This window comes from Pagrus pagrus, assembly GCF_965226575.1.
Source record: "Pagrus pagrus genome assembly, chromosome: 17".
NCBI classification, from domain to species: Eukaryota; Metazoa; Chordata; class Actinopteri; order Spariformes; family Sparidae; genus Pagrus; species Pagrus pagrus.
Genome location: NC_140201.1, coordinates 13,472,153 through 13,493,731, shown reverse-complemented (window position 1 = coordinate 13,493,731; position 21,579 = coordinate 13,472,153). Strand labels below are relative to the sequence as shown.

Below are 21,579 nucleotides of genomic sequence, written 5' to 3'. Positions count from 1 at the left end.
ATGTCCAATTAAGAGCTTTGCACAAAGCGTGCGAACAAGAGTGGGATTTAACCCAGGTTTTTATTACAGTTAGGTAGGGGCTGTATATCCCACCGTAATGGTTAAATTCTCAAGGGGTTAATAAGGCATGCCATGTATGATTAGTGTATCTATTTATTGCTCCAGCTCATACAAGCATGGGCTGTCAACATGACGTAACCACCAGAATGAATTAGACAAGTTTAACTGCCCTGCAGTGATCAGGACAGTGTATGTCAAAACTATTCTCTCAGGTATTACATTAATGAGTAATCCTCGCAGGTTTCGGTGCTTCAGCTCCTGCCACTGTCATGCCTCCAGCTATAGCTAATAAATCATTGACTATACTCCTACTGGTATTATTTTTTTTAAATGGTGAGGATTTCACCATAAGTGCAGGAATAAAACCTGATAGTCCAGTTCAGTGTGAACCCCCAGAGATTTCCCTTCAAGTTCCAAAGTAATTTGAAGGAAATTTTACATTAAAAAATGTACACGACTGCTTTTACACTTGTGATTTATCTGTGAATTTGTTGGTCTGTTCTGTACACTCAACATCTATAACATCCTTAGTTTTCTATCATTTCCCCCCCCTTCTTAGTGTTTTTTTTGAGGGGGGGTGTTTAATTTCTCCTTACACAAATTGAGGGTCTAAGGATAGAGGATGTTGTACACTATACAGATTGTAAAGCCCACTGAGGCAATGTGATTTGTGATTTTGGGCTATGTATATCTATATCTATATCTATATATATAGATATAGATATATAGATTATAAAAAATGACTTGACTGACTACATAGCCCCTTGTGTAACTTTAATCCAGAGGTATGTTACCTGCAAATGCTTAATAATAAATAAAAAATGAGACATACCCAGGTAATAAGCATGCTCATGTGACAAAAAAGTATATAATCATATCAATTATATCAATATATCCTTATATCAAGGCATATATCAGTTATAATTCAAGTATTATTTCCACTGATATTATATCCTCTGTATTTTATCTATATATATGGAACACGTGTGTAGATAATGTGTTTTTATTTAATTTTAGGCTAATGTAAAGGATACGTGGATTTTAATTTAAGAAGACATATTTTCATACCAGTAGATATACTGCAAAATCCTGTCCCTGCCTCTCCTTGGGATCAGAAGCATCCATCTTTATCACTTAAGTTGTATTTGCGTGTCAAACGTGGATAAAAAGTGAAGCATTTCACTACCGATCTTCACAACAACGTATAACTGAGGTTTGACGGATTTGCATGTTGAAGTTCGTATTGTACGGTACAAAAAAACCCAAGCCAAACAATGACGTGTCGTTGACACGCAGCTGTGCCTTGTTGATGGTGTAAAACTTGATCCACGTGCTCGCCTCTGTTTACACTGCTGCGTCATGACGTCACGGAGAACCCCACCCCGCACGGCGAGCTGCCTGGCAACATGAGAGAGGGAGCAGGAAGATCTGCAGCAGCCAACTGAACAACCTGCACACCAGTTAGGACAGAAAAACCACAGAAAACAACGCTCAGCGATACAATGGAGGACGCAGATAACGGTAAATGATTTTGCTGGAAAGTCTCTGAGTGAGTGTGTTGTTAGCAAAACTGTCATTACTCTTGTCTCACGTGAAAGTTAGCAAACTAGTTAGCTAACTTTGCGCAGTGACCAAAGTTAACGTTCGTTCGGTGGAAACATATGCTAACTTTAAAACCCAAAAAAGTGCATTTTTGTCACAGAGATAACAGCGTTTAACAAAATTTAGACTTCGAAAGAAAATACATTTTTTAAAAATCAAAAAAATGCCAAAAATATCACGGAAGTTGAATATTACACAGCATTTGTCAACCAACCAACCAAGTTCCAACCGTTGAGCTACAACCGTTGGAACTTAAACGAGGAAGTTGTCATTTCAAAATAAATGTCATATTAAAAGCTGGACAAGCTCTGAAAGGTACATTTGGCGTAGAGTTGGTCAGATTAAAGACTTATTCATAGATATGTTGAAAACTCACATGTTCTTAACTGATAACTTCACACGTACGTCACACCCGTTTGACAGCTTATCACATGTCCTCTAATGTGCCTACTATACCTGTTTTCGCCATGTCACACTCCCTTTTGAACACAACCATGAGTGTATACCTTTAGTTTGAAGGCAGCACAGTCCTACTGTGTGTCAGTCTGTGTTTGAAGGCTGTGAGTGAGGTCAGACAGGCCTAAGCACACGTGTAGGACTGCTAGGTATTTTAATATAAAGAGAGGAGGTGAGTGTCTGAACCACAGGTATTCTGTGAATGTATTAGTCCTGCTTCCTTTCCTCTCCTACACATACCTGGACGTTTCCGCCCTGCTCGGCAGACATCTGCTCTCTCATACCTCTACACCACTTGCTTGTCTTTACCTATCCTCATGGTTTGCTTATTGCGACAGCTGCTTCTGAGGCTATTGCATGTGGTTCTGCCGCAATACAAGGAAATAAAGCTGGTATGAGAGACTCATTTTAGTCGATAAAAACTCATTTTTCTTGTATTTCATTTGCACATAACTAGAGCTTGTATTTCTTGTGGAAATGGGCAAAAAGCGACGATTTTTTGCTAACCTCAAGGGGATGCCCCGTAGACAAGACACAGCCCTGACCTCATTTCCCTTCAGCAAAACCAGTCTTCACCCCCCTGCTTGAATATAATTTCCTGATGTCTGCATGTTTTGTTTTTTGGCATCAATATAGTGTTAACGGGAATGGTGCAGCATATTGTGTGCATTGACAAATGTAATCTGTCACTGGTTGATAAATCATGCTTACTAATATCAGACCTATTGACCAAATGTCTATCAGACAATAAGAGATAAGATAAGTAGTAATTCTGATGGAAATTGTTTGTCATAGAACTCAAAATTACAGCAAAAATACAACAGAATAATAATAAGAAGAAGTAAATGCAAACATAAGGGTCTGATAAATGTAAACTATTTAGGTAAACAACAATAAATACTAAAATAGAAAACATTGTGTGTGTATATATATATATATATATATATATATATGTATATATAATGACTTTACAGTACAGAACAGACTGTTACAGTACAGTTGCCCTGGATTAAATGCTAAGTTGTTGAAGCTCATGATGTTTGATTTCATATGGTTGAGAAGTGTTCCAGAAATGCAACAAATAATCAGTTAGTTGACAACTGTTAAATAAATCAACTATGATCAATTGATCAGTTTGACATTTTTTTTAAGTAAAAAAATATTTTCTGCTTTCTTTTCTTTAAACTGTATTTTTTAGGTTTTGAACGATACAAGACACTTGAAGACTATATCTTGGAAAGACTGGCTTTTTTTAGCCATTACAGATTAATCAATAATGAAAGTATTTGTAAGGTGCAGCTCCAGAATTCCATCCTCATGATATTTTTGAGAAAATTGTCTCTTAGTCATCTTTTGTTTGGGACTACTTGTCTTGTGACCACTCTTCCTCTTTTGTAGTGGAGGTTTCCTGTGCTTGGCATATGCTTTTACGGTTTACTTTTACCATATTACAGAATTTCCTCAGAAGTGCTTTGACTGATATTCATCAAAATCATGATATGACTCTTCTTGTGCTGCCTTTCTCATTTGTTGTTTGGTTGTTGCTCATGTAAAACAGCAAAATTGTGAAATAATTGTTTTATGCTAAAGAATTAAAATTGTCAGACAAAAACCTTCACTAAACTGTCCTTTACTGCAGGGCTCAGGTGGAGGTTTATTCACTTCGTCTGCCTGCAGAAGTAGATTTTCATTCTTCCTAGTTGTCATTGTCTCCATTTTAAACTTCATCATAGGAACTGATGAGTTCTCTTTTTTTAATAGTCACGCTCTCATGGCGACAGACAGTTAAGTCCATTTTACTGTCACTCTTTCATGCATTAATTTATGGTAGCTGCATCCTGGAACCATCTGTACCTGCATCCTTGACAATGTTTTTCCTCACTAAGTCACCAGTATTTGAGACTAAATGACACTTTGAAGCATCTCATTACAGATCTCCCCTTTCACAGTCTGCCTTTTCTGTATTGTTGGCATATCAGGTGATATTATGGAGCTAGCTTAGCAGGTTTTATTAGGAGTGTTCTGACTCCTGGGTGGAGTGGAGTCTGCCGAGATTACCTTTTTGATAACAGACATCTCTTTCTTTGTGCTTGCTTTTCCCTGGAGAGCTTCCAGTAGTGACTTTAGATCATATGGGTCGATCCTTTTAATGCTTGATAGGAATTTCTTTGCCTCAGTAGTTCTCTCGTTTTAGTACAATGCCTGGAATTTGAGGTTGTCTTTGGGGACTAGCACAGTTTGGCCACGTGATATATTGTGGGAAACCTAATATGATTTGTTCGCATTTGTGATATTTTTATTTCTGATGAATTTATTCCATGAGCATTTTTGCAATTTCCTTAAAATACTTCAGAGCCTGACAAGATCTAGATAACTTTAGATTGTTGTTTGGATGTAGTCTGTGTCTGGTATTTGCTGCTTCCTTGATACCGGCTTATGGTCTCGACTCAAATCAGATGTTCAAAAATGAGACAGTCAGGCCTACCGATCTGACTTGTTTTTCAACTCACTTGGCTAATGAGATTGATCATCTGCAGCGGCCAACATTTTAGCACTTATTAGATTTCAATTAGGCACAACTGGATGTTTTCAGCTGTGGGGCCAGAGGAAGTCTGTTACAGATAACATCCTCTCCAGTCATGTACAGCAGACTTGCTGGAGTTGGAATTGTATTTTACTCGAACAAAATGTATATGCATGTGTTTTCAAGTGTTTCAGATCATGTTGTGACTAATTTCGATCAGTGCAAACTGGGGCTGCACGATTTTTAAAAAAAATGAGTGCTATAGGGTGCAACTGTGTTGGTCACACATGCACCCCAAATAAGTGCAACTAAACATTTTCATTGGTTGCACCAGTATGCCTGATATTTAGCAGATTATTTTTTAAACAGCTTAGGTTATTATGATTTTTTGTTGCGTGTACTGTGATTTCAATGAATTTGCACCATTATTCCTGTTAACATCATTAACATAATGTGTTGAGGCATTATGTGCTGGCATTATCTGCTGGTCCCTGAATGAGGCGCACCAGTGCAACCAGTGTGAGAAGTTAGAAACAATAAATTGTGCAGAGTAAACATTTTTAACTTAAAACTCTAAGATTAAATAAAGCTCAGCAACAGTCTTTGTGTACATTTACCAGGTAGGTAGAACCGGATGTTTGTCAAAACTGTCACTTCAAAGTGCATCTCTTTCTGCACATTAGTCATGACTGCTAGTAGTTTAAAAAGCTCCCGAAGGGTTTGATTTGAGCCGCTAAAGATGCTACACAAACCTCTGCACCTAACCAAAAAACCTGCAGGTTCACTGGTGTCAGCACATTTGCATTTCATCTCAAAGATTAAAAGGGAAATCCCCGGCTGTTCTTTGATCTTTGAGCTGATGGTTGCATGGATGAAAGTTAGAAAATGTGGTATATGATTAAAATGTTCCCATGTTCTTTATAATGGACTGAATAGTCCTGCTCTTTAAAGGCTCTGCTCTTTGCTATGGTTACTGGAGCACTGAGAGACAGTAATGGAAATCACAGCATCCATAACAAGACAAGTTCAGACAAAAATAATCCAAATATAGATGTCACATCTGTGTAAATTATTAAAAGTGGCTTAAAATTCAGTCTTTCTACAATACTAGGCAATACAAGGAAGAAACTGTAGAATTTCTAAACACTTGTGTTGTACACAGTGTTGTAACTTAACCTAAGATTTTATTTGTTATTAAACCCTTTTTTGGAACCACCAATTTCATCAGACCTGCAAAGAAGGGAACAAACTTGATTGCATTTCTTAAAATCAACTACAGTCTTCTTGGGTGGCGCCATAGTCAAGATGCAACAACAGTGCCTCTGAAAAATAGTGACAGGGGAACTTGTTTTGCATATGGGGAGGCAGGTCATTGCATTAAAATGGCTAAATCTCTGCAAGGAAAGGGTGAGAGCTGCTAGCTTGTTTAGGTATGTACCATTAGTGAGGTTAGGGTGTGGGTAATTTGTTGTTGTTTCCCGTAGTGGTGGGGATTTTGAAAACTGTGTGTGGCCTGGTAGACTGAAACCAACAGCCTACATCCAGTGGTTCAGACTACAAATCTATTTTTTGTCAAATTAAATCAATAAGCCTTTTTCCCAAAATGTCAAACAATTCCTTTAAACAGCTATTCTGAAGATGTTTGTCTGCAAAACTGTCACAGAAAGTCCATTTTATATTAGACTAATCTGTGAGATGTCTGAGATACAGTACTGAGATGAAGCTATGGCACTTTCCTTTTGCTACAATCAAGGTGTTGGTTTTAAAAATTCATTCAGTTGTTTATTGCAGCACAGTACATGAACAGCATCTGTGTTTTCCGTCGGAGATGTAGCCCCTTGTTGCCCTTCTTGCTGTTCCCATGACATGTGCATCATGGGAACTTTGTGGGCACTCTCGCTGCATCCCCAGTCATCCATGTCTCATGACTCTTGTTGTAGGTTAATCATGTGACAGGGTGTGCCACGAATAGTAATGTAATTGATCTCATGCTGTGCTTCATTAACCACTTGAAAATGGCCGTTTGTTTCTGGCTACAGTCTGAGTGGATGGGTGCCATGGGCTGTTTCAGTGAATAGATCGAAAAATGTCAAAGAATACAATCCATGATCACACTGAAGTTGTTTGGTTATAGTAAATTTGTGACTTTGATGGAAATTATTTGTAATGTTTAATCATTTATCCAATTCAGGCATTGTGACATGCTGACAAATGTCACATGAATCGAGTGTTACTCATGAATCTGTTGCTCCGCTTGTCAAGATGGCTGAAGAGTGGAATTATGAAGAGTATAAATTAAGATTCAAAAAGCACCAGTTTCATTTACCTCCCCATTGATAAATATTTTGCTGCTTTATTAATCTCAGAATAATGCAGTCTAAGATTGTTTCATTTTCGGCTTTCTACTATGTAAAGGAGACCTATGGATGAAGTAGGTTTGAGTATTGTTAAATATGTCAATCAAAGACTTTAAGTAGCAGTAGTTATACAAAATTTGGTTTCTTCTTGACAGAACTGACAAAAAATAACAAAAATGAGAAGCAAGAGAGGAAGGATGTTGACGAGGATTGATTGTCCTTGATGTGGGCTTATTTTTGTGCATGTGCATGTGTGCGTGTTGATACTTGATAGTTTGGGGTGAGTGACTGTATGTGTGTCACTTGCTGGGCTGACCTTGTGCAGTGCAGTGAAGCCTGACTCTGCAGATCATGGGCACAGCACAGTTAAAGGAGTTTGCCTCGCACGTTAGCATTGCTTGAGCCGAGTGATTTATATAGAACACAAACACTTCTATCATTATGTGTATGAAAATAGTTAAACTAGTATACACAGCTTAAGTTAACAGTTGAAAACTCCAGTCTCTTCATTTTGACCTAGTCCATGCTTCAATAGCTCCAGAATAGCTCCAGGACAGCACCCAGTCCCTCTGACTTAATGCAAAGAATTTCCTGAAGATCACACAAACATGCTCGTCTGGCTCATAACCACAGGGAATGGGTGGTGGATGGGAACTATGTACACAGTGTGCATTTTTGTACAGATCAGATGATTTTCAGGCATTTTCTTTTGTGAGGATGAGCTGCTCTCATTGGCCTTAGTCCAACGTTCCAAGTCAAAATGCAGTTGTTTCAAATGAAGGTTACTGATAGAGATGCACCGATCCACCTTTTTTCAGTTACGATCTGATTCCAATACCTGAATTTGGATATTCACCAGTACCGATACTAATACACCAGAGCTGTTTTTGCTTGAATATTATTATTTCTACTAATAATATGGTTGTTCTTGTTGGTCTTACGTGTAAGGTCACACAAGGCTGTAGTCAGCCACAAAGCATTAACTTATTAAAAGAGCAAAAAATACACAAAAATGCATTACATGTAAATGTTTTCCAGAGCATTTTATTTAAACTGTAGGTCATAGTCTTCAACAGTATGTATCAACCAGATGTATGAGAGCAAATTGCTATGGCAACTACTTTAATCTTTTAAAAACTTGACCAAATTAAGTGCACAGCAAAGCATTATCAACTAATAAGTAGATTTCTACCCAAGTTCACAAGTAGTAAGAGTATTTCAAAGAGTGCAATGGGAAATGAACAATAATCAATAGGACCATGGAATCTGGATCGACACATGGATCAGTAATGTAAGCTCGATGTCCGATAAGTAAATTAAATCACCCAATATCAAATCGGTCAAAACACCATTTACTGACATAGACTTTGTGTGGGTGCTTGCTTTGCTCTGATTTCAACCAGAGCTTATTTCTGTCTTCATTTTGGCACCTAGTGGTCTGTCAAAAGGTTTACTAGAACAGTCTTAGAGCAAATTTACATGTGAATTCCAACTAGATATTGTAATCTCACAATAATCCTGATTCTATAGCTCCTCTACACTCACTTGTTCTCACTGGCTTTCTACCTCCCTCCAAACTTCATGCTGTTTAAAGAGCTTCTCTAAATCTTTGATAGCGTCTACATCCTCTGTCATAAAATTAGTGCTGGAATGTCACCAGGCTGCTTTTCCACTTTCCTGCAGCCATAGAGTATCAGCAGGTGCGTGCACACACTGAGATGCCCTCTTTCTATTGAAACTGCATGAATGTCTTTGAATGAAATGAGACATGAGACCTATTCATGCATGTTGGCTCTCTTTATGCATCTTGAATTCCTGCCTGAAATTATTGGATTGGTGTTGTATGTGGTTTGGTGGTCATGTGACTAGGGTGGCAACTAAAGATTATTTTCATTGGGGATTAATCTGTAGATTTTGTTGTAGAGTTGTTTGGTCTATAAAATGGTCAAAAATGTTCATCATGGTTTCCCAAAGCCCAAGATGACCTCAAACATCTTGTTTTGTTCACAACACAAAGATATTCAGTTTGGTGTCAGAGGAGTAAATAAACCAGAAGATATTTGCATTTCGGAAACTGGATTCAGGAAATTTAGATTTTTGTTCTTAATACACTACCCAAAACAATTAATTGATTATCAAAATAGTTTACGATAATATGATAGTTGAAAAATAATCGATTAATTGTAGCAGCTCTAAGTGTATAATGATGCTAATAATAGCATGTATGAACCAGAGGTAAAACTATTAATAATGAATATATTCAAAGGTGCAATATGTCAAAATTTCAGTTTCAAACATTTGGAAATTAGCTAAAATTATGAACAGAATGTGAAGAAACAACATTGTTGATGTCATGTCAAACACGTCTTGTGCTCCCGTGCTCCCCTCTGGTAGTACAACTAACTGAGCTAACAAGCTAACAGTAGCTAAGTCATGGGTGTATAAACAGGAAACAGTCAGCAGCAGTTAGGTTTTGTTAGGAGTATGAATTCATGGTGGCTGATTCTTATGTATTGCACCTTCAACAGAAAATTAATTGGCAACTATTGAAATAATCCATTGATAATTTAACCCTTTGTTAAGCAAAAACACCCCTATTTTATTGGATCCAGCTTTTTTGTTGAATATTTGTTGGTTTTCTTTGTTTCCTTCTATCATATAATAATTATCATATTTGGGTTATTGGACTGTTGTACAGGCATATTTATTTTTTCCTTTCTTTTGGTTATGTTTCATGCACCAATCGACAAAGTAATCTGATTGATAGTTGCAGCCCTACTTTGAAAACGCAAGCACACAGTAGCGCATGAAATGTACACGTACATGCTTAACACACAGAGAGCACTTTCTCTTAAGAACACACAATACCAAGTGTAGCCTCTGGCATCCTCTCCCCTAATAGCTGACTAGCATTACTGCTGCTCCAAGCTGGACCGGCCACCCTGGATTAGAGCTTCGCTGTAATCTGGGACACTGCAGATTATGCTTTTCATCCAATTCCCCCCCTCACACACACATATCACGTGACCAGCCCACACAAATGGGACCTCTTTTATTTCCTCCTTGGATGACAGGCTTGGTGATGGAAAGTGAGGGAGGGAGAGAATTGACAGAGAGACCTGAGAGTATCGACACCGGAGTGTCGCTACAGCGCTAGCTCTGCTAACAGTGGAGAGCACCTGACAACAGCACTGATTGCGCAAATGGATGTGTGAAGGATGGACTGAGAATTGACCTGTGGGATTACATTCAAGACGAGGAGGGAGGGTGTGTGTGGAGAGTGTGTGTACCTAATGCAACAGCTGCTTGAAGGAACAGGTAACTTATTAACAGCAAGAAAGGAGCAGAGGGTTCACAGCGTCTTGGCCTGCTGCAGAAACAAAAGGCAATGCGGCGTCACTATACTCTCATTTTAACCTTCTGACTACCTGAAAGCCAATACAAAACCTCCTCCCACCTTCACACACACACTCGGATATTGTGTCTCTCTCTCTGTCACACACACACCACAAAAGTCCAGGACGCTGCAGAGAGGACTCACAGAGGCAGCACGCGCCAGGATCACATGCAGTCAATCAGCACTTGGCTGTTTGTGCGTAGGTAGTGGTGGAGGTCGTAGGGAGTTGGTGGTCACTCCAACCAACAACACACTACAAGCTGTAAACATGGAGCCCCTGGAGGAGTACCACTCTCCATTTGACTTTGAACAAGGAGTCAACACCAACTACCTCTACCTCTCGCCGGCCTACAGCGACACGCCGCCCAGCTCGCCAGCTGTCAAAACCAGAGGTAAACACAAGGAGGAAAGGGAGAGGCTGGGTGGAGGATGTGAAGAGTGTGTGTGGGGGTGGGTGTGCTTGCGTGTGTGTGCGCATGCAGGACAAAAAGACAAAACATGGCTTTGGTTCATTTGACGGGAAGAATCTGGGGGAACACAAAGCTCTGCGTGTGAAAGCAGCATTTACCACTTTCCATTTTACTTTAATTCAGTTTTCACACTTCTTAAGTATTATTATTATTATTTCATTTTTTGATTATTTTTATTTTTAGAAAATCTTAATCTAAATGAGATTCAGTTTATGTTGCTTTGGTTATGACTATCATCGCACAACTCACCTCGCACAATCTACTACACAGTTGTGTGTATAATAGTACTTTTGATCACATTTTGATATGTTGAATAAGTCAAGATTATATTGTACTGTACGTCGGGACCAGCTGATGTGATGTATCCACCCTTGTTGTCTACAAACAAAATGTAATTATCCTACTAGTCCAGTGAATCAGGGAGAACTTATTATCGTCAGCTGAGTTTGGATTGGAGAGAGACACAAATGCCTTCATAACAAATCCAGTGTGACTTGGCATGAGCTGACTGTTTTGTTTGTGTCTTTTCACACTGTATCAGAAAAATATAAAACTGTCTTTTTTTTTATGGTTTACAGAAGCATGGATGATTGTATTTTAACACAGAAAACATGCTTTGTTTGTGGGTCAGCCTTTTCGTTTTTTTACTTTTATAAAGTAAGACTGTATCATACTTACAAAACTGAAATCAGCCTCCAGACTAGAGAAAGTCATCTATCCATGCCATATTTCCTGGTCCTGCTTTTAGATATCAAAAGTGGCTTATTCCTAATAACAAAGTAGTAATTGTGATTCAGCTGTCAAATGATTAGGCTACATTAGACAAGGCAAGTTAGTTTATACAGCACCATTTAGACACAAGGCGATTGAAATGGTTTACAGGGGCATAGAAATCGTTGGAAACTAGAATAGCACTCAGTAGAGCGCATACCTCCGTACCATACAGCTATAAATCCTGCAATGTTGAACAAAGTAGAAAGAATTTCTGGATCTGTCTCTTTTGCTTTTGACTAGTTATTACAAAAGAAATCATACACAGGCAGTTAAAGTTTCCTTGTTTCAGGCATGCTTCAGCTTTACAGCCTTGCCTTTTCCACACTCCACTGTATAAAATAGCTTCCTTTGATGTAGCATGAAGGCACTCAAAATGAAAGTGTTGTAAAATGATAAATCAATGAACCTCGAACCCTTTACAGTTAGGGTAGTTTGAGTAACGTGGTCATGGAGAAGACCATATCTAGCTCTTAGTCTAAGAGGAAATGAGCTGAAGCACAGGGGTAGGGCAGTGCTGTGGGTGGGTATGCAGTTCGGCGTAGCAGGCCAAACTTCTGGCTACACCCACATTCAAACTTCTCTCTTTCTCTCTCTCCCTCTGTGTCTGTGTGTCTCTTAGCCCAGGGTCTTACTCATAGACACACACCTCCATGGCATACACTCACTGCATACAAAGCTACATCCACACTCACACACAACTCACACTGCTGCCTGCAGGAACGTATAATAAAACTTTACATGGCCTAATAACAAAACTCCTGAGCAGCATACTGTAGGTTATAAAAAATGAAATGTAAAAGCAAGTTTTAATAAAGAGAGGGATTTTCTTCCTGGTGGCGACAAGGGGAAGTGTCCATTTCACAATTCTGTCACTATAAGCAGGTGCATATCTCTATTATTCTGTGTGTGTCTGTGTGAGTCAGTTCTTTCAGTGCTGTATCACCAGTAATGTGAGGAGAGGGTGATACAAGACGAGAAAGAGCGATATGAGAGGAAAACAAGCCTGAGGGCAGATGAAGTGTAACGCTTCAGAGGAACAGTGGGGGTGGTTTCAAGGCTGAAGGCTGTAAGAAGAATTTCCACTATGTCTTCACACTTAATTACTGTAAAGCCCCGCCTCTATTTCCTCTGTTAAATGATGTTCTGATTTTTAGTTTAATCTCGTCAGTCTTCTTGACATATAAATATTTCCACTTGAGATTTATCCAATCAGATCTTCTTATTCCCTCAGTATTAATTAATGTGAGTCCAGTCCTGAGTGTATGTTAACACTGTGTGATTGGAAGGCTGAGAAATGTTGTCATCCCACGAGCAGCTCTCCAGACAGCGAGGATATTCCACGGTGGTCTTTGTGGGAGTAATGTTGCTAGATTCTTGTGATGTTGGTATCTCTGTCCAGGACAAGCAGCATGTCTTAGTTAAAATATTTTTAAAGTATTGGGAGTATTGGGTTGTGACATGAGAGAGTGTTAGGAATGAGGTGGGAGGAGAGGATGTGCAGTTCGCTGAGGGGAAAAAAGATATTTAAGGGTGCAGCATCTTGGTATGGAAAGACTCGATTCTGACCACATCCATCAGTGATGTTGGGTGTGGTCAGAGGTGAAACAGACTTAAAACTTTAAACTAGACTTTATGAACAAAGAGATGTAAGTATGGGTTAAATCAATGACTGAAAATGCCTACTTCAATTTTGTGTGTGTTTGATGTTCAGCAATGAGTAGATCTAGCTAATGTAATCAGAAAATAAGTTATTTTATTATTATATTGAAGTTCCACACCAGCAAATGTAGAGGAAGATTAACAGCCTTCGGTTTTAAACCGCTTATCATTCAGCTTAATATCGCCACCACAACCACAGTGTTGTTCGACGTCATATTTCAGCTGGTTCAATGTGAAAGATACAGTTGTGAGACCTGTGTCTGTGGCAATGTCTAGACATTTGTTTCCTAATCTGAATGTGACTCAATGAATAGTTGCTTTGGGGAAAAACACTTAATTTGCTTTCTTGCAGTGAATAATATTTGGAGTTATGGTAGCGATCTTTTGTCTGGGTGTTATTGACCTACAGCCAGCTGCCAGTTAGCCTAGCTTAACATAAATATTGAAAACGGGGGAGAAAAGGCTAGCTTTGCTCTGTCCAGGTAACAACATCCACTTACTAGATCCTTTGAAGCTAAGTAATTAACACAGTGTCATTTGTTTGATCGGTACAAAAAAGTGTGAAAATTAAAAGTTGTTGGTGATGGTTACCTAGCAACCTCACGTTTAGTTTTATTTATTTGTACCGTTTAAACCAATGAGATATAACTTACTGAGCTTTAGAGATGCTGGTAGGCAGAGTTGTTACCATTTCCCCCAGTTTGGAGTCTTTATGCTAAGCTAATGAGTTGCTGGCGATAGCCTCATATTTTACAGACAGGCATGAGCGTATTATCAATCTTGTCATCCAACTTTAGGCAAGAAAGCAAATAAGCACTTTTTTTTTTATTCAACTCCTGGGTTCATCTTTTTTTTTTATACCACCATGTCTTTGTCTTTGTTTCTGTTTTTTTTACTTTCACTATGAATCCTTAAAAATTCTTGGAAAGACCAGACAGTAAGAAAAACTACCTCAGAGGCTCAGCTCGGCTCAGTTGTGGCCCAGAACATCCTCACCCGCTGTTGTCCTTTTGACTGACAGATCCTAACAACCCCTTTGCTCTTGTGTTCTCTCACGCTGTCTGAGCCCAGGATGTCTCCATCTAGAAAGTTCTTTGTATTATTGATGCATATTATTGATTGTTTGTGTGTGGAGTGAAAGTATGACTGTGTGTGAGAGGGAGAAGGTACAGTAGGAATAAAAGCTTGTGTTTTAGATCATGAAAAGATTTTCCCTCTTGGCTACTACAAACATTCATCAAACAGCATATTTAGCACCCTTAATTCTCGTAGTCTTACTCTTTGATTCCTCCACTACCAGCTTCCTCTCTTCTCCTCATCCTCCAGAGTAACAGCATATCAGCTCGACTTTGACAACCAACATCAGCTTCCTCTCTCAACACCACCTGTTCACTATCACACAGCAGACATGGGCACCTACAGTATATGTCTTTAAAATGACAAAAGATTAGACGGATATCCTGCAGCGTCAAAGCAGATGCACATGACTTGCCAAGTGGGAGGATGTATGGATGTGGCTCAGCATTCTTTTAATTTTACTTCACAGGTTCCCAGCAGCATCCATCCGACTCAGTCCCAGAGATGGGAGAAGATGCAGTGACGTCTGTCGGTCCATCTCCCCCTCCCCCCACCATGACAGATGAGGAGCGGCAGGAGCTACAGGAAGAGTTGGTCAAGGTCAGGAGACAGATCAGGGATCTTTCAATGATGGTTCAAAGAGTTTTTAAAGTTTTTTTTTGACTAATACAATATGCATGCACCACTTTAGTTGCTGGTTTTGAGACTGCAGTTACCTCGTACATGTATAATGTATGATTTGAATTTCAAACAAGGCCAGGCTGTCTTCACATATAGTGCTTTTTGCATTTAAAAAGCAATGCCTTCCAAAACAACAACATGCTCATTTCAGGTCCCTCGTTGAACCTGTAGCTGATCGCTTTCCCTTCTTTCCAATATTTACCTATACCTATGATTTGATTAGGTTTATGCACAAAAACTGCTAGGTTAGGGTTAGGAAAAGATCATGTTTTGGCTAAAAATACCTATTTTTGGTCACCACAAACACAGCTGGAAATGTCCAGAGGTCTCTAAAAATATCCAGTAGTTTCACTCACACACGTGTACTGAATGTATCAGTGATTTGCAGAAATGTTCACAGACAATACTTTATCCCGGCAGGTGGGCTGGATTGTGTCACTTGTATTTTCATCATCAATCCAAAGATTATTATTACTTTTTTTTAGATGGCTTAAGACAAGACAAGGTTTAACACTCCACATTTACATTTAAAGCCTCAAAACTTTCAATAGATGTCCTAACTATATATGTGTGTTTGTGTGTATGTGCAGGTTGTGGATGAGATCCAGACTCTCACCCAGGTGCTGGCAGCCAAGGAGAAGCAGTTGGCGGACATTAAGAGGAAGCTGGGCATCACAACGCTCAATGAGCTGAAACAAAACTTCAGCAAAACCTGGCAGGATGTCACCACCTCCACCGCGTAAGCCTCATAATAAGCCAACAGCTTTATCATCCACCATTTTTCCAACATATGCATCATGGCTGTGTGCTGATTCTCTGCTCGTTTGATTTTGACTGTCAGCACTGTTGAGATGTGGTTTCTCCTCTGAACAGCGAGGAAAAGAGATGTCAGTGGTCGTGACAATCCGTCTGTGTGAGACAGTTTGATGTTTTCATGTAGAGGAAATAGGCAGCATTCTGATGCTTTCAGGCTTTTTAAAATGAAAGACAGTGAATTGTTTAGCTGTGACCTCGGTGCCTCTCTGCAGTCTTTGATCTCTGATTCTTTTCATCACTCTTATATCCTCTCTGTCTGCTGCCCATTACTTCTCCCTCACTCATTGTCTCTCCTTCTCTCTTTCAGCTATAGAAGGACCTCTGAAACACTGTCTCAGGCGAGTCTGAAGGCCACAGCAGCATTCTCCAATGTGGGCTCAGCCATCAGTAAGAAGCTGGAGGATGTCAGGTCAGTCAGACAGGAGACCTCAGCCTGACAGCATATACAGTAACTTTAAAATATTCTACTGCTTAACTGAGTTACCTCAACATTTATTTCCTACAAATTGTCCAGAGATCTTAAAATGGTCATTAGGAAGGAGGGTGGGTGTATGTGAGGAGCAGTGACTTCCATAATCTCCAGGAAGAGAGCGTAAACGATAAGAGAGATTGGTACTGATGTTACCATCAAAACCAATTTCAAACTATTCCTTTAATGTACATATGTGCACACACACACTGGAAGTACCAGTGACTTGACATAACTAAAAACACAGGGTGAAATGAAATTGAAATTGAATGAAATTCATAGTTCCTTCATACTACACAAACATAGAAGATACATATACAGTACACATGGACACAAATAGACCCAGGAAATTGTTCTGTAGTGCATTTGTTGAATTTGTGTCTGGGTGAATGTAAACAGCAGTAACGTGATAGTGATGATAATATGATTTTCAACCTCACATCAAAAGTTCAGCATCTGGGAAACAGATATCCATCCACTCTGACTACGCCCAGGCACCAAGCATCGAATGTAAACACGGTTCCACTGTAGTAGTCCTGCGCCCTTTGGGCTCGGAAAACGGTCCCGTTGTGTTGGAGCCAGGTCTCTGTTAAGATGTGGCCACAACAGTCTCCGGCCTGAGTCCAGTTTTGTTAATTTAATTGTCTGCGACCAGACATTAGCCAGGAGCAGCCTTTAATCCAAGCTGGGCTAGCGTGGTTTCCATCCTGGATCTCTTCCCTCTTCTCCCAGAGGGTCCAGGTGGTCTGGCTAAACGGGCAGTGGGCAGTGATTGTCTCAAAGTCTGCTGCTCTTAATCCAAAACTTTCTCCTCCAATGCTATTGAATTCATTTATTTCAGAGGTAATGTATGTTTTATGCAGTAAAGCTAAAAAAAAATTACAGATTAAAAATAAAAGTAGTCGAATTTGAAGGAGCAATCGTCTTTTATATGTAATATATGGCTGCTGTCGTCTGTGCATCTCCTCAATATTTCCAATTTCTGTCCAACTTCATTACCTCCTGTCTATTTCATTTTGCATGATGACATTGTATTGCGTGTTATTTAGCAAATTGTGTTTTGTGTCCTTGTTTTTGTTTCCTATCTAATATGATAACACCATTTGGTTCCTCCATTAATCACCAGTTTTACCACTTCCGATCTTTAAATGTCCATCCTAATCACATTACAGTGAACAGCTGCCAGCTGTCTCTGTTGTCTTCTCCTTATTCATGGAAGTTGTTTAATGTGGCAGCTATAGATCTAATGGATTGACTTTCTGTCTTGCTTTTGAAGTCTCCTCTAATATCTAACAATGGATTATTGTTAGTATTTCCTGCTTAAATAAGGCTTAAATTACCAACAACAGATTGTTCCAGTTGTGATATAGCTTCAGTTGACACCCCCGTCCAGGTCTTAATCCGTCTTCTCCCCCGTCATCCTTCTTCTCTCTGGATTACTGAGCTGCAAACAAGATTATTAGGCCCCTCAAAGCACCAGTGTGCTGAGAAATGCAGCCTCGCGGATGAGCCTCAACACGGAGCCGGTTTGGGGGTGGGGTAGTGAAGAGCGACCTCACAGGGGTCAATGTGTGTGCCTCTGTGAGTGTGTGTGTGTATCTGCGTGCCTTGTGGGCGTTTTGTGTGTGTGTGTGTTTAATGACGAGATACCCCCCCTTTACATACAGGATTAGCACACACCCACTGTGTTAATACACAATCGATCTTAATTGGATAAAGCAGGATTTATAGGATTTATGCACTTAGAGTACCCATTCATTGAACATATAGTAAAAGAAACAAAGGTTTGTGCTGAATGTGCCTCGTTCTCTTCTTCTCTCTGTGTAAAACTGTCTCTACTATTCTAAGATGACCACTAATGCCCCTTTCTTCTCCATAACGCTGTCGGATAGCATGCGCTCAGTGCCACACTCGGCTAGCATGCCGGTCCTAAGGTAAGGAGACCCAAACCAGTGGTGCCCTCTGACCTGCCATTAAAATATGGCAAAGCTGGAGAAAAGAGACACTTGTTTGGTTTCAGAGATGTTTTTTCATGTTATAGGATTGTATGAAAAGGTCAAAAGTTTCAACCTTGAGGTTGCCAAGACCAACCACCGCTAAGAGCTACTTAAAAAGCTGTTAGTGAAGCTGCAGCTTTAATCATGTTGCCTCGACAGACCTCCGTTTTGTCGAAGCTTACAGAGGTCAAGAACAAATCTTGAAAAATAATATAGAGATAACAAATATCTTTGAAACGAGAGGTGATTAGCTTCAAAAACAGCTCCGCTGGTTGGTTTTCTAGAAAAGCTCATTGAAGTCCTGTCCATTGATAAGAGATTAAATAATCCATTGTTTGGACTAAATGTCAAATGAGCATGAAAAATGTTTCCTAGAATTTAAAATGATGACAAACAATGAAAAGGGATTTAGTTAGTCAACACTGAAGGTTAGGTGAACCTGAAAATGTTGATATTTTATGCTAAAACCACTGATTTTTTAATTATTTTTTGCTGATTCATTGTCTGTCGACAGGCTAAAATATTAATAATTTCAGCTCTGTGTGAAGTTACAACTTCAAAACATGAAAAATCATGTTAAAGCAAACCAGTCTGACCTATATCCAACAAAAATATCACAAAATGTAAGAATCTGTTTCTGGGGAATCAAAAAGGCGCTGCAGCTCTCTTTAAATGTAGCATTTAATATTTCTTTAAGTCTGTATTCTGGTATTTTACAGAAATATGTCGACTGTTGCTTCCTGTAACACTGATCATTCTGCATGCTCATGAAAATCAACACCTCTCAGCACCTTTTCAGTAGAACAGAATAGAATGAGGTCACCTAAAAAACACCTTCATTGTCTGTTTTGAGTATCCGATAGCAGTGACCTTTTTAAAGGTGTGAATACAGCGAGTCTCCTGCTCCTTGTTCCTGTTGAAGGGACGACTTGTTGTCTGCATCTCCACTTACCCAAACTTGTAGCAGAGTTTATAAGCACGTCAGATATATTCAAACCCTGTTGGTTGCTCTCTGATCTGGTCTTTTGTCTTTTTCTTTCACAGGAATGCACCAACTTTCAAGTCATTTGAGGAGAGAGTGGAGACTTTGAAGGTAACTTAATAAAAACAGGACAAGTGGCCGCACTTTCTGGTAGTGTGTTAAAGAACGTGCCTATGATCCTGAACTAATACTTATAAGGACTTAAATAAGCTTTCAATCAGTAATATGTGACATTTCCATTCATAGCTTTATCCAATAAACCTAGAGGTCACAGACAGTTCTCTGTCTCAGTGGTGGTAAAAACAGGAATACATCTTTAAATAATGATTTAATCAACATTTAAAGTGGGACATTTGTTGAACGATGACCACTAGTGGCCACAAGTGGTAACTACAGAATAATGGCACAGAAACTGTCAACATTTTTTGACATTTTCTAGTCTTCAGAAGCATCATTTTTAGGCGACATGGCTGAGATAATGTGTGTAACAGTAGCACAAATAGAGCAAAGTCTTAAAGATGAACATTGGTCATAGGAGTCAATAATTAGATTATTTTCCCCTCATGCTCATCCTGCTCCTTCAGACCAAGATAAGTCCATCACCATCCACCACTAACCCTGGAGACCAGGAGGAAGGCAGTCCGACCACCAGCGAGACTTTGCTGAATCAGCCTGAAGGCTCGCCCACCCAGGAGATGAACTGAGACCTGCCTAACCCCTCCTGACCTCCCCGCCGCCCCTCCTCACTTGACCCTCTAACCCCTGGACCGTCAACACTCGCCCCCTAAACTTTTGTGTGCCAGTCTCCCTTTATTGGAAACAAACGACTTACCCCACCCTTCTTTGTGATCTAATTGTCCGGTCTTTTTGTCTGACACGCGCACTCACGTGTTAACTGGTGTGGAAATGAAAGCATGGGACGGCGGGCATGTGGTCTCGTGCCGATTGAATATTTTTTGAGTCTGTTCTGGCTCGCTGTGGGAGAAATCTCCCCCCACCGTATGGCTTTCCTCTTCCTCTTCGCTCCTTATCTCTCTGCCTTTGTCTAACCAGCAAAGCTCAGATGCCAAATGTGCTCCTAGTTTATTTGTTCTTCATCATATTAACACTGTTTCACACGTAGTGTTTGTTCGAGTGTAGAAAATTGCACTAATACAGAACGACTTACACTTATGAAGTTCATTAGAGAAAGATTTACACTTTAAAAGCTTTTTTCTTTCTGTGTTAGCCAGGGAGATGTTGGCTTATTGCTTCTGCATGGCCCTTATTGTATACTGGAGTTATTATTATTATTATTATAAGCACTTGTTTTGCCTCCGTTTTGGGGCACTGTTGGTTTACTATGGGTTCACATTGTGGGGCCAATCTGATGTCCGTGTTCTTCATTATATTAATTTCAGGACGCCACACAATGATAAAATAGTCTAACACTGTGTTCAGAACATGAATGTATGCCTTTTCTGTCTCACGTATGTACAACACTTTAGTGAACTACTGATTCAGAGTCTCACGACTCCAGAGCTGGTATTTCAAAACACACTTGAGAATAAAAACCATCCCCTGCTCCATTGTTAAAGAGTCTGTCAGAAAATGATCTGCACGCTTAGACAGTTACAGGAAAACGGCCAAGATCAGCAGAACAGAGGCAGAGCAAACACACAGTCAAGGTTCAGCCTTGACCCGAGGTGAGAGTGAAATAGATGTGTCTCTTCCAGAGCCAGAGTCAATATTTAAACACTTGTTCATTGTTTCTGCGTGGGAGGTAACACCTAGCCTCCGCCACCCACTGCTGTAACACAGATAAAAGCAAGGCAAGAGCCTCCACCGGGTGTTATTTTGTAAAGTGGTACAGAATAATTATATTAAAGAGTAGGTTTACTTACATTTCTTATAATTTATCATTTTGACACCTACCTGTGTTAGCCATGCTAGCATCCTGGCTCTGTACTCGGCCATCCTGGTTCGTTGTTTGCCCACGAGGATGAATTGTAACAACTTGGTGTTAACTTGTCCTCGTTGCACAATCATCAGGTCTAAATTTCAATTTCTCTTAATTTGTGATTAAATAATCGTAAAGCTGATAACATTCCCACCGGTGTCAGCTTGAGGTCTGCTTGTTGTTAGTGCTAATTAAGCAAGCTAACATGCTAAAGTGAGATGGTGAACATGGTTAACTTAACTGAATACAGCCTCACAGAGCTGCGAGCATGTCCGAGACTGAGAAGTTTTTTGGAAATCAGTTAAAATGATCAAAATCT

The 21,579-nt window shown here is 39.6% G+C and overlaps 1 protein-coding gene across 1 annotated transcript; it reads left to right on the top strand.

Moving 5' to 3' along the window:
* The first annotated feature begins 1,445 nt into the window (after window positions 1-1,445).
* tpd52 (tumor protein D52) lies at window positions 1,446-20,162 on the top strand. Its single transcript, XM_084379218.1, has 6 exons — window positions 1,446-1,581; window positions 14,846-14,976; window positions 15,648-15,796; window positions 16,181-16,282; window positions 19,384-19,432; window positions 19,906-20,162. The coding sequence occupies exons 1-6, from the start codon at window positions 1,563-1,565 to the stop codon at window positions 20,023-20,025; spliced, it is 570 nt and encodes a 189-aa protein (XP_084235344.1). The 5' UTR covers window positions 1,446-1,562; the 3' UTR covers window positions 20,026-20,162.
* Window positions 20,163-21,579: the final 1,417 nt, after the last annotated feature.